The sequence below is a fragment of the Loxodonta africana genome, chromosome X (assembly GCF_030014295.1).
Source record: "Loxodonta africana isolate mLoxAfr1 chromosome X, mLoxAfr1.hap2, whole genome shotgun sequence".
Classification (NCBI taxonomy): Eukaryota; Metazoa; Chordata; class Mammalia; order Proboscidea; family Elephantidae; genus Loxodonta; species Loxodonta africana.
In genome coordinates this window covers 132,994,230-133,006,416 of record NC_087369.1, presented here as the reverse complement: position 1 = coordinate 133,006,416, position 12,187 = coordinate 132,994,230, and the positions used below count along the sequence as shown (strand labels likewise).

Genomic DNA, 12,187 nt, shown 5'->3' with positions numbered 1-12,187 from the left:
CCTCCACACAGGGCTGGCTCGCCAAAGGCCAATCTTAGTGTATGCACTTCCTACCTTAACTTTTTACCTTTTCCTTGCTTTCTAATATCCATCCCAGAGTTCACCTCAATTTTGGAGTCAATGGCCCCCCATCATTCATTATAACCCAGATTTTACAAAGGAAAATGTACGGAGCAGCTCGTTTAATTAACCCTTTGTGAGAAATCTAGATTTGAGAAAAATACCTTTCCAGGTTTCTTCCAAATAACCAAAAAAAAAAAAAAAATAGGGTTTCCAAGGAGCCCCTGGTAGATTTGAACTGCTGATCTTTTGGTTAGCACCTAAATTTTTAACTACTATGCACCAGGGTTTCCTTCCTCCTAATAGAACCCTGAAATTATAAACTCACAACCTATGAAGTTAGCTATGTATTATTTTCTCATAGACTTAGCTCTTGTTTTATTAAAAATTAAGAGCCCCCATCTGATGAGAAATCAGGAATGATTTTGTGAACTGCAAAACCTTAGATAATGTTTATCTAGGTTTAAGGTAGAATATCAGTTGATAAGGCTAAATAATATCCAGTAAATACTGTAATACTTGATATGTCTGATTACTCGATATTTTGATTATAGATTTATTTATTGATGTAATAAATCAAGTTGTCAGTCTTTTGCTGGCTGTGGTAGAGCAGTATGTGGTTAACAGTACGGCACAGGCTTTGGGGCCAGACTGCCAGGGTCCAAGTTCTGGCTTCTCTACTTCCTAACTATACGACCACGGGCAAGCCGCTTGGCCTCTCGTCTTCAGCTGTAAAATGGGGATAATTGTTATGCCTACATCATAGAGTCATTGTAAGGACTAAATGAGATGCTTCAGGATGAGCCTGGCATATGGAATGTGCTCAATAACCAGTAGATATTAGTATTATTAGCTGTTACTCAGGCTGATGCTGGCCATTGTTATATACAGTATTGATTGTTACATATCAATACAGAACCAAGTGGGTTCTGTAACCAAAACCAAAAACCTGTTGCCCCTGGATCCATTCCAACTCATAGCAACCATATAAGACAGAGTAGAACTGCCCCATAGGGTTTCCAAGGCTGTAATCATTATGGAAGCAGATTGCCACACCTTTCTTTCGTCGAGCAGCTGGTGGGTTCAAACTGCTGACCTTTCAGTTAGCAGCCAAGCGCTTAACCATTGCACTACGAGGGCTCCTGGTTCTGTGACACTATTCCCTAATAAATTTTGTCCATTTTAGTTTTCCAATCTAAATTAGATACACCTTGGCCTTGAAATCAGCTGAGATGATACAGCAAATCTTAATTCTGATAATTCTCTCTTACCAGAGTCTGGGAAACAGATTACTTCCCATGTGATGCCAATGGCCGCTTCAAAGTAGCTCACGCATCACCACTACTAGCTAACTGACCTTATAGGTAGGCAGAGTGGGCAGCTGATACTGTGACATGATTAGATGCTGGTGTTCTTCATTTCTGAGTAATACAAAGAAATGAAATTTGGTTTCCAGCAGTTCTTGGGCTGCTGAAAAACACTGAACATTGATTTTATCTGACATGATCAGGTAGGGAAGGAGGGGACCCAGCAGGTAGAAAAAAAGAGATTGTAATTTCACTAAATTCAGGCACAAGACGGGAGATTCATTTCCAACATGATGCTATCAGACCAGCTGTGGGCGGAAGGGCCAATCGGGAGGTTCAGCCTGTGACCAGATGGCATTGTGGGCATGAATGAGGTGGATCCTGATAAGGGTCTGTCCATTAATTACAAATGGGGGGTTTAATTTCAGAAGCCTGTGATAAACTCCACCAAGGGTGCCTGCCTAAGTCAGGTAACAATAGGGCTCAGAAAAATTCCAATTAATAGATTCTGTCCAGTGATGAAGTTAATGGAAATGAATGTATTATTTGGACCCCTTGAGAACAGTAACCCTTGTAAAAAGTCTAGCCAGCCCTAAGATTGGAGAGAGAAGAGAATTGTCTATTCCTCTGCTGTGTCCTCTAGCAATGGAATTTAGCTGAAAATAGGAAGCTGACTTTAGCTCACTTTGTTCATTGCACTGCAAGTGTTTTACGAATTCTGAGCCAAGTAGCTCTGTCCCATGCTCATTAATCCGGAAGGATCCCAGAATATGCTGCTCGGTTTCCAACAAGGAATCCTAGGGCAGACCCAGGAGCAAACTCCTTAGGGCCTGAATGCAATGCCCCAGGGAGAGGCAAGCACTGTAACTTCTTTAGTGCACATGTTCTTAGCCCACATCATTGCAGGTTTTAAAATTCAGTCAAGTGGGTTCATGCCCCAGGTTGCTTTAGAAGTACAGTTGTAGATAATACGAGCCAAATCTAATTTCTTGGCCTGTTGGTTTCCTTCCCTTTTCTTTCCGGAACACTACCGCCCCCCCCCCGGCCTTTAAAATACGTGATTTTTAATGGGAAGCCCAAGATCATTCAGTATGAGTTTGAAGAGTTCAAAGAGAAGGCAAATCTTGATAAGGAGAATAAAACAGAATTTTCCACCTAGCTCAAGCTGAACACAAAATGGCTATTAAAGGATAATTTTTTAAAAGGTTTTAAAGGTGATCTTCATACAAATTTAAATAAATACCTGTCAAAGATTTTATTTAACTCATTCATTGAGGGAACCAGTACATCAGGGGTCTGCAAACTACAGTCTGCAGCCCAAATCCAGCCTGCCACCTGTTTTTGTAAATAAAATTGTATTGGAGCACAGCCACATCCATTCATTTGTGTAATGTTTATGGCTGCTTTCCTGCTACAGTGGCAGAGTTGTATGGTTCACAAAGCCTAAAATACGTAAATATCTAGTCTTTTACAAAAAAAGTTTGCTGACCCCTGCTGTAGGCCATCAGGAATGAAATAGATTTACAAATACAAGCAAAGTGATCAACATCCATAAGGCAATAACCAACTGCATTCCGCCAGACAAAATTCCCTTTGAGAGTGTATGCCCTGAAGTTCCAGTTCCAACGAATAACTCACCCAAATTATGCATATGTACTTAGGCCTGGCTCTCTTCATTCATTTCTGTTACCTATTTGGCCCCTGTTGTAAGCCAAATCATGAAGTCCAGATTATTACCAGAAACCTCTGACCCTCATAGAACTCTTTCTTACCATGCTGTTCTAATAGTCATGGTCCCTGCACAGCCTGGGGAGGGAAAAGCAGCAGGATGAGGGGAGGGAGAAGCAGAGGGAGGAAAAGGAGTAGAAATCTGTGCTCTATGGATCAGAACCTCCATTTTGAAGCAATAGAAACATGAAAATGACAGGCAGGAAGTATTCTTGGTTTTCTAGATCTCAGAGTAGTTCCCTATGAAGCCAGTCTGCTAACCTTGCCTTAAAAAAAAAAACCCCATTGCCATGGCGTTGATTCCGACTCATAGCGGTCCTATAGGACAGAGTAGGACTCCCCTATAGGGTTTCCAAGGAGCAGCTGGTGGATTCAAACTGCCGATCTTTTGGTTAGCAGCCAGGCTCTTAACCACTGCACCACCAGGGTTCCAACCTCACTGTAGAGTCTTGGCATGTCTACCTTCTCAGCTGGGCATGGGAAAGGCCTAAGAGAACTAGCTCACATTGACACACAGGAAATGGAATTGCCTTTTGCTGAGTGACAAATCTGTGTCTAGCACTGTGCTAGATGTTGCGGGGAAAATAAGTGCAGACTAAGACAGTTCTGCCTTGAAAAAGGTCACAATCTTACAGAGAGGTCAAGTGCTCACAACATTAGGGTGGTCAGGAGGAGATGAGATCAGAGTTAGGAGGAGGAGCCATTGAAGTAGCCAGGGCTAGAAATGGCCCTTGACTGGCAGAGTGAAGGGGAGAAACCATTCTATACAGGACATCATATGAGGGTGGGCACATAGCAATGAATAGGGTGGGTGTGACAACCTGTGAGGGGATAAAACTGACATGAGGAGAAAGAGTGGTCTGGGAGGGAGAACATGGTTGGTCTCCATAGACCAGTCTCCTTTGAAAAGATTTCCACTCTGGGGACACATACCCAGGAAGTCAAATGGAGGATCATTGTTGAGGGCAGGCTCAAAAGACGATGTAATCAGATGGCTCCAGAGAGCATTTCATATCGTAGGCATAAACAGGAACCTTCCAGCTCCATGACATAAGTGGGGCTAAGCGATATTTACAGGTACCACTGTGTATCTTGGCCAGGTCTGGCAGCATTGGCACAAAATAAAAAGCAAGAAAAATAGAAAGAGCAAGGAGACAGACAGAACAGGACAAGACCATGGTAGGGAACAGTAACACACCTGTAATGTCAGGGAATCCTGTGCTACAAGTTATCTCCCCCTCCTCTAGACCATGACAGAGATTGAGGGTTCCCCCTGCCTGCCGAGAAAGGGCATATTTTCCAGATCTGAGCTCCTTTCTTCCTGGGCAGACTGTGACAAATTGTTCATTTACCATCTCTCCCAACTCTAGGCTTTATGCTGGATGTTGTATTTATGTTCATTCCTAGGCTCACTCAGACCTACTTCTTTTTTTATATATATAATTTTTATTGTGCTTTAAGTGAAAGTTTACAAATCAAGTCAGTCTCTCACACAAAAACTTATATACACCTTGCTACACACTCCCAATTACTCTCCCTCTAATGAGACAGCCCGCTCTCTCCCTCCACTCTTTTCGTGTTCATTTCACCAGCTTCTAACCCCCTCCACCGTCTCATCTCCCCTCCAGGCAGGAGATGCCAACATCAGACCTACTTCTTGGTTAGCTTGTAGGTTTATGTTAACTTCTGAGATTATTCTTTCCTGTGTTCAATTTATTATGAGCCAGTTGCTCGCTTCTTGCTGTCTTGTTTGTAGCTACTTCCTCTAAATGTTTGACAGTATTTACCTGCTGCTCCATCCAAGCAATTGATGACCAATGTGCAGCCAGCTCTCAACTATTCAGAGGCTGATGCGGCCACTAGATAAAGGAAACAAACCCCTCCTTCCCCTCCTCCTCCTTCACCTCTCTCCCATTCCGTTTTCTGGCCACTCCCTTGTTTAGGAAGCCCTCACTCAAGGTAGGAGGGAGGCAAAGATGATAAAAAATTGTAATTCATTCATTTGTCAGTTTGCCAGCAACTGTGGGTCTTAAAAAAAAAAAAGGCAGCTTTGAGGGTAAAAAAGAAAGAAGCTGTTGATTAAAACAAGATTTGTCTATTCTGTGAGAATTTCAGTTATCCATGTTCTCCCCAGTTAAAATGAGTATTTGGAACTTTTTTCCCCCTTAATTGTATTAAGGTCAATATTCCACAATTCTCTAGAATTCTATCCACGCTTTGAATACTCAGCTTTACCCCTTCATGAAGCCTCCTCTGACTATGACAGTCCTCCCCATTCTCTAACTCTAGATCTTACCACATTTAAACTCGTCTGTGGGTCTAGTGAGCTGCCTCAGTTCCTGAGAATAGGCTAGGCTCCAAAAGACACACTTTTAAGTCCAGGGTTTTTTAGTTCATTGATCAGCAGACACACTTACCCAGAAATGCTCATGAACACACAAAGAACCCCATACCTTTCACCTATAACTGGTAGCTACACCAAGTGTTCTTATTGTCAATTGTCGTCTGCCCATGTGTGCAGAGTAGAACTGCTCCAGAGAGTTTTCAAGGTTGTGACCTTTCAGAAGCAGATTGCCATGCCTGTCTTCTGAGGTGCCTCTGGTTGGGTTTGAACCACCAGCCTTTCATCCAGTATTCAAACACTTAACTGTTTGCACCACCCAGGGACAGAAGCTATACCTCATGGAAAAATCCCTTTGCTATTAGTAAGTGCTCCCCCAAGCTTAGGAAGTCCTCATTTACAGAGTACTCCTTCTTAACAATAAAGAATTCTCTCTACCTTCTTGGGACCTACAGGAAGTTGGACAAACTGTCTGGCCTTGGCCTTTGGTCCTCTGAAGCTCCATATACAGACAAAGTCAATGTAACTATTTGAGGGAGTCTTCTCTTCAGCCCCCAGGACTTGGTTTAGTGGTATGATCTGAAAAGTTGCTGATTGTATAGCCTTTCGAACAAATATTCCTGCAGTCTCTACTGCTCATTTGGAACTGAGCACATACTAATCTGTACTGTTACGTACCGATTTTATGTAAGTCTGATCTGCCAAATTAAGCATCAGAAGGGCAAGAAAAAATCTTCTTTACTTCTCAGTATCTCTACTATGCCTCAGACAGAATTGGGCATGCTGTAGTTGCAGAGTTTAAGAGGCAAACTCTCGAGTCAGACTGACTGGGTTTGAATCTTGGCTCTGCTACTAAAGGCTGTGGGGAGAATATTTACCTCATAAGCTCGTGGTGAATTAAGCGAGTAAATACACATAAAGTGCTTCAAATAGCATCTGGCACAGAGTCCCACACCCATTTCAGTGAGTCAATTGAGGCTCATAGCGACCCTATAGGATAGGGTAGAGCTGCCTCATAGGGTTCCCAAGGCTGTTAAATCTTTATGGGAACAGACTGCTACATCTTTCTTCTGTGGAGCTGCTTGTGAGTTCAAACAGCCAGCCTTTCAGTTAGCAGCCGTGTGGCTTTAACCACCGTAACACCAGGGCTCCTTGGCACAGAGTCATAAAACCCTCCACAAATGTTAGCTATTATAGTAAGGAGGAGAACTGACAAGAGAATGGTAACTCCAATTCGTGAATTATCAACGTTTGATGGGCCAGTCCCTATGAGTCAGAATCGACTCGACAGCAGTGTTTTTGTTTTTTGAGTTATGCTCCATCTCTCTCCAGGCCTTAATCCTGCCCTTCTATGCTTCTCATTTTCTCGTACCTAGATCCCCACTCTGATGATGGACACCCAGTTCTCAGAGTTTACACCGGACATCACTCCTATCATGCTGGCTGCCCATACCAACAACTATGAAATCATCAAATTGCTTGTCCAAAAACGGGTCACTATCCCACGGCCCCACCAGATACGCTGCAACTGTGTGGAGTGTGTGTCCAGTTCAGAGGTAGACAGCCTGCGCCACTCCCGCTCCCGGCTAAACATCTATAAGGCTCTGGCAAGTCCCTCGCTCATTGCCTTATCAAGCGAGGACCCTATTCTAACTGCTTTCCGCCTGGGCTGGGAACTCAAGGAGCTCAGCAAGGTAGAGAATGAGTTCAAGGCTGAGTATGAAGAGCTCTCCCAGCAGTGCAAGCTCTTTGCCAAAGACCTGCTAGACCAAGCTCGGAGCTCCCGGGAACTGGAGATCATCCTCAACCATCGAGATGACCACAGTGAAGAGCTTGACCCTCAGAAGTACCACGACCTGGCCAAACTGAAGGTGGCAATCAAATACCACCAGAAAGAGGTAAGCTGAGCTCTTTGCTTTTGGGGAAGCTTAAGTCCTCCAGAATGCAGAGCAACAGAGCAAAAGTCACCGTTTTTCTACCACTTAGCTAACAAATGCTTAGACAGGCCTCAAAAATAGCTAGGTCCATTCATCCAAGGCATATACAGCCTCTGCAATTTTTCTTTATAGCCAGAAAAGTGGAGAAAAAAATACTGATCACCTGATCCTTGATGGGAAAACATTCATTCAACAAACGCTTATTAGGTACTTTGCTAGGTGCTCGGGATACAGAAAACAGGCATTGACCCTGCCCTCCTAGAGCTTACAAGCTAGTGGTAGACATTAAGTAAATTATCACAATTAATGAATTTATAATTACAAACTAAGATAAGTGTTCTGAAGGAACAGTGTTCTGAAAGAACATGTAACAAAAGATCCTACCTTAAATACTGGGGCCCAGGGCAGTTGTATCAGGGAAGGTTCATTGGATGCTGGTAATTTCTACACAACTGAGTCCCTGGAAGCCCCTCAGCAAGAAGGCTAAAATATGCATTTGAAAGATGGAGTCATAATCAGGGCATTGTAATTCTGCTATGAAGGCTGGACCAACATCTGCGATGGTATGACCTCTAAACTGGAAGGTTCCACCTCTTTGGGGTAAGGTCAATTCAAGCAGATCACAGAAGAGACTTTGCTTTCCACCTAGGCCAGATTTACAGTCTCTCACCTGTTCTATACAATTTTATCAAACAATTTTGGGGAACCTCCTAGCAATCTTAATTGGGCTCTTTAAGGAGGCAGCACAATACAGTAGATAGAACAAGAGCTATGGAGCCAGAGCGACTAAGGATGAAATTCCAACTCACTAGCTGAGTGACCTGGGGAAAGTCACTCACATTTTCAGGGCATATTTTCTCATTTATAAAATGGAGATGACAACAGTTCCTCTACTTCATAAGGCTATTGTGGGAAATAAATGAGAAATGCTAGCGTATAATCCATGTGTCTAACGCATGACACCAAAACCCAAACTGCTTGCCATGCAGTTAATTCCGACTCATAGCAACCCTATAAGACAGTAGAACTGCCCCATAGGGTTTCCAAGGCTGTAAACCTTTTCAGAAGCAGACTGCTGCATCTTTCTCTCATGGAGCAGCTGGTGAGTTTAAACCCCTGACCTTTGAGTTAGCAACTGTGCACTTAACCACTGTACCACCAGGGCTCCTGGATGGGGACAGTGGACTATTTATTTGGTTTAAAAGAACATGGCTTACTGTGGCTTTCAGTCAAATAGAGGCCTTAAGGTACCACAGAGTCCCAGGGTGGCGCAAATAGTTAACTGCTCGACTACTAGATGCAAGGTTGACATGGCACAGGAAGTGCTTTAATATCCATTTCCATCTCTCTTCCATGCTACCTGGAGTCAGATTCACACAGGTTGAGCTCAGAGGTACTTGTCATCTGAAGGGCAACTGGTATCACCATCTCTTCACAGATTCAGGCTCGGAGGCAAATAATATTGTATGTTCATCGGTCCCTTTCTCTTAGACAAAAGAAAAATATATATACTATACCTTTGAAATGAGGCAAAAATGAGTATTTTGAAGAGACTTTTAAAAAAATGACAGAAGGCCAACATGGAGATTGAAAGAACTGCACTGTATATGCAATATGTTGTTGTTGTGTGCCATCCATTCGATTCTGACTCATAGTGACCCTATAGGACAGGGCAGAACTGCCCCATAGGGTTTCCTAGGCTGTAATCTTTATGGAAACAGACTACCAGGACTTTTCTCTCGTGGAGCGGCTGATGAATTCAAACTGTCGACCTTTTGGTTAGCAGCCAAACGCCTTAACCACTGCACCACCAGGGCTCCTTATATGCAATATAGTATATTGTGTATAGTATTTTGTATATACAATATAGTAGGCCCAATTTCCACTGCCATTGAGTTGGCTCCGACTCATAGCGACCCTATAGAACAGAGTAGAACTGCCCCACAGGGTTTCCAAGGAGTGGCTGGTGGATTCAAACTGCCAACCTTTGGTTAGCAGCCATAACTCTTAACCACTGCGCCTCTGGTAAACGAATAGGCTGAGCCCTGAGTCTCCTTATCCTGCTTTCGCCATTTAATTTTTTTTTTACTGAGCCTGAATTACTTAACCTGACTTTTCTCTTCTGAAAAATGGGGATAATAACGGGAGTCCTTACCTCCCCAGAGAAATGTAAAGAAAGCTTAAATAAAACAGGTAGTGTGGTTATCCATAGCACAGTATTCCAAATACAGTAAGTACTCAGTAAATGTTCACTGCTATTATTATTCATTGCCATTGTTACACAGGGGGCACCTATAGTATATGGTGTAATTCTGTGTATTAAAATCCCAGGTCCCTTTAGAACATAAATTGCTTCCAGGCAACAAAATGGTTCACGGAAACAGAAGCATTAAAAAAAAAAAAAAAAGATACTGCAGAATACAAAGTTTTCATTCCTTACTTCACGGGACAGGAGATGAACTTCATAATTTTAGACCTCCACACTCCTGAAAATTGACAAAGCATTTATTTCCAAACAATTTCACTGCAGTATTTCATCAATTTTGTATTGATTGATCATCTCCCAACTGCTTCGTCACCTGACCTCCTCTGCTCATATAATATTCATTTGCCAGTTTAAGTTATTGCTCCATTTGGGAACCACTGTGCTGACTTCCTTGCTCTCACAGGGATCTGGTTGGCGTATAACTATAGAGTGACCCTTGGGTTCTATATTAATTTCCCTCCAATCCTCATTAAACTTCTCATCATTTTTTGCTTCCAGTTTTAGTCCTTTTAATTTCCTAAAGCTTTGTCTCCTTTCTCCCTTCATAATTTCTTATTCTTGCTATCACAGAATATTTCTATGGAGCCCTGGTACTGCAGTGGTTAAGAGCTCAGACTGCTAACAAAAAAGTTGGCAGTTCACATCCACCAGCTGCTCCTTGGAAACCCCATGGGGCAGTTCTATTCTGTCCTATAGGATCACTATGAGTCAAAATCGACTCAACAGCAATAGGTTTGGGTTTTTTTTCTGGTTACTGTATGTTCCTGAAGTATTTCTCAGCTGTCATTATACAAACTTGAATGTACCAAGGGATATATTTCCTTTTGGTCTCTGAATTAAGTATTCACATATTCCAAAATTGTTTCCAAGGTCCGTTTGCTGGATACATTAAAGTGGAAGGAATCATTTTCTGAACATGCACAAATGTTGAGATGTCCACATTTCCTTTCAACAATGAGCCCATATAATTAGAGTTTCATATTTTATAGGGCACATTATGTTTAATCTATGATACTGGCAAAGTAGCACCTTTTAGCCATTCAAAATGCAGATATTCAGCAGTAATACGAAAGTCAATCCAAAAAGCAGTGTATTTATGCAAAGATCAACAATTTTAGGCCTGGTGCTATTGACTCAATGTGAATCAAATCACAGAGAGAGTCATGGTATTTAATAGACTGAACAGTTTCAGTCAGAGCACGTCAAAGCTCCAACTCCAGGCTTGCAGCAGGGATAGTGAGTGACTCTCAACTTCAGTGTCAATTTCATGAAAGAGAATACCCTTTCACAGAACCACAGAAACCCAAATGTCGCCCAAAGTTTAATCCGTTCCATAGCCAGAAATTTCAGAATTATTTTGAGATTTATATACTTTGTTTCAAATATTACAAAATAAATTATTTTAGTAATGGCCATAGATCAATTTTAGCTCAATTATTTTCTCTTCAAACTAAGCTATACTGATTAGGAGGGCAGGCTTGAGAATTCAGATGTATCCTAAGATATGCGCTCTAATGACTGCCTCAGAAATGTAAAACATGATTTATACTCATCAAAATCTGTCTCTTCCAAATTGTGATTTTATTTCCACTAAAGAACTCTGTAATCCTTTCCAACGCGTGAATTACAGTTTTAAAAAAATCTGTGGTTCCACTTAATCTTGAATGAGTACAGTCTCTAATTTTTCTCTGTTCAATCCACATGTCTAGTTTAAGACTGAATACTCTCACCTTCTGAAAAAATCAGGGGTGTTCGTGATTTCTGATTTGGGGTATGTTGTTTTTGTTTTTGTAATTTAAAATTTAGTTTGTTTGGATAGCTTAGCATATCAGTAAGAAACACAATCTTGTTCCAATAATTCAGGTGTCTGTGACCATGTCATTCTCAAGAATCCTTGATCTGCAGAAGACGACTGATAAGTCTGTTCAATAAATCTCCAAAATCTAGCCTTTAAATACGTGTAACACACACACGGTGCTTAAGGTCACAAGCATAAAAAAGGCACAATTCTCGTCGTTTATTTTACCATAGTACACAATACACTTGATCACAATTTTCTCAGTACAAACTATCCTAATGTCGGATGTGATGAAATTGGGCAAACCAACCTTTTCCTTGGATGCAACTAAATGAATGAACCTGATTTTATCATCCCATTGTATTTATGGCAAGTGAACTCAACTTTTCCATGTTACATAGGATTCTTTAACTTCCTTGGAGGCATATAGCTTTTGCGTGCTAACTTGTCAAGGACAAAATATATTCAACATATCTTAAGTGGACAGAACACATTCAGTCTGTGGGTTGCGTGTTGCGAGCTCCCAAAACAAGTTGGGGAAGTATTTTAAAAGGCCAGTTTTCCCAGATGACCTTCAGGCCCTGAAGACGTTTGGTAGGAGAGTGGACTAGAATTATTTCCCAAGGCCAGAATTAATCAAAGGAGAAACAATCCCCAGATGGGAATGGGATGACTGAGGTAAAAAGGAAATTTGTCTTCTTTTACACATTTGATTCCATGCTTGATTCCAGTTGGACCACAAGGTTCTAT

General features: G+C 41.8%; 1 protein-coding gene across 1 annotated transcript in view; it reads left to right on the top strand.

Moving 5' to 3' along the window:
* The window catches only part of TRPC5 (transient receptor potential cation channel subfamily C member 5), a 163,146-nt gene that overhangs the window by 19,831 nt on the left and 131,128 nt on the right, over positions 1 to 12,187 (top strand). Inside the window, exon 2 of the mRNA XM_003414797.3 lies at positions 6,813 to 7,334. Within this exon, the coding sequence (XP_003414845.1) occupies positions 6,813 to 7,334 (522 nt within the window). The remainder of the gene's footprint in view (positions 1 to 6,812; positions 7,335 to 12,187) is intronic.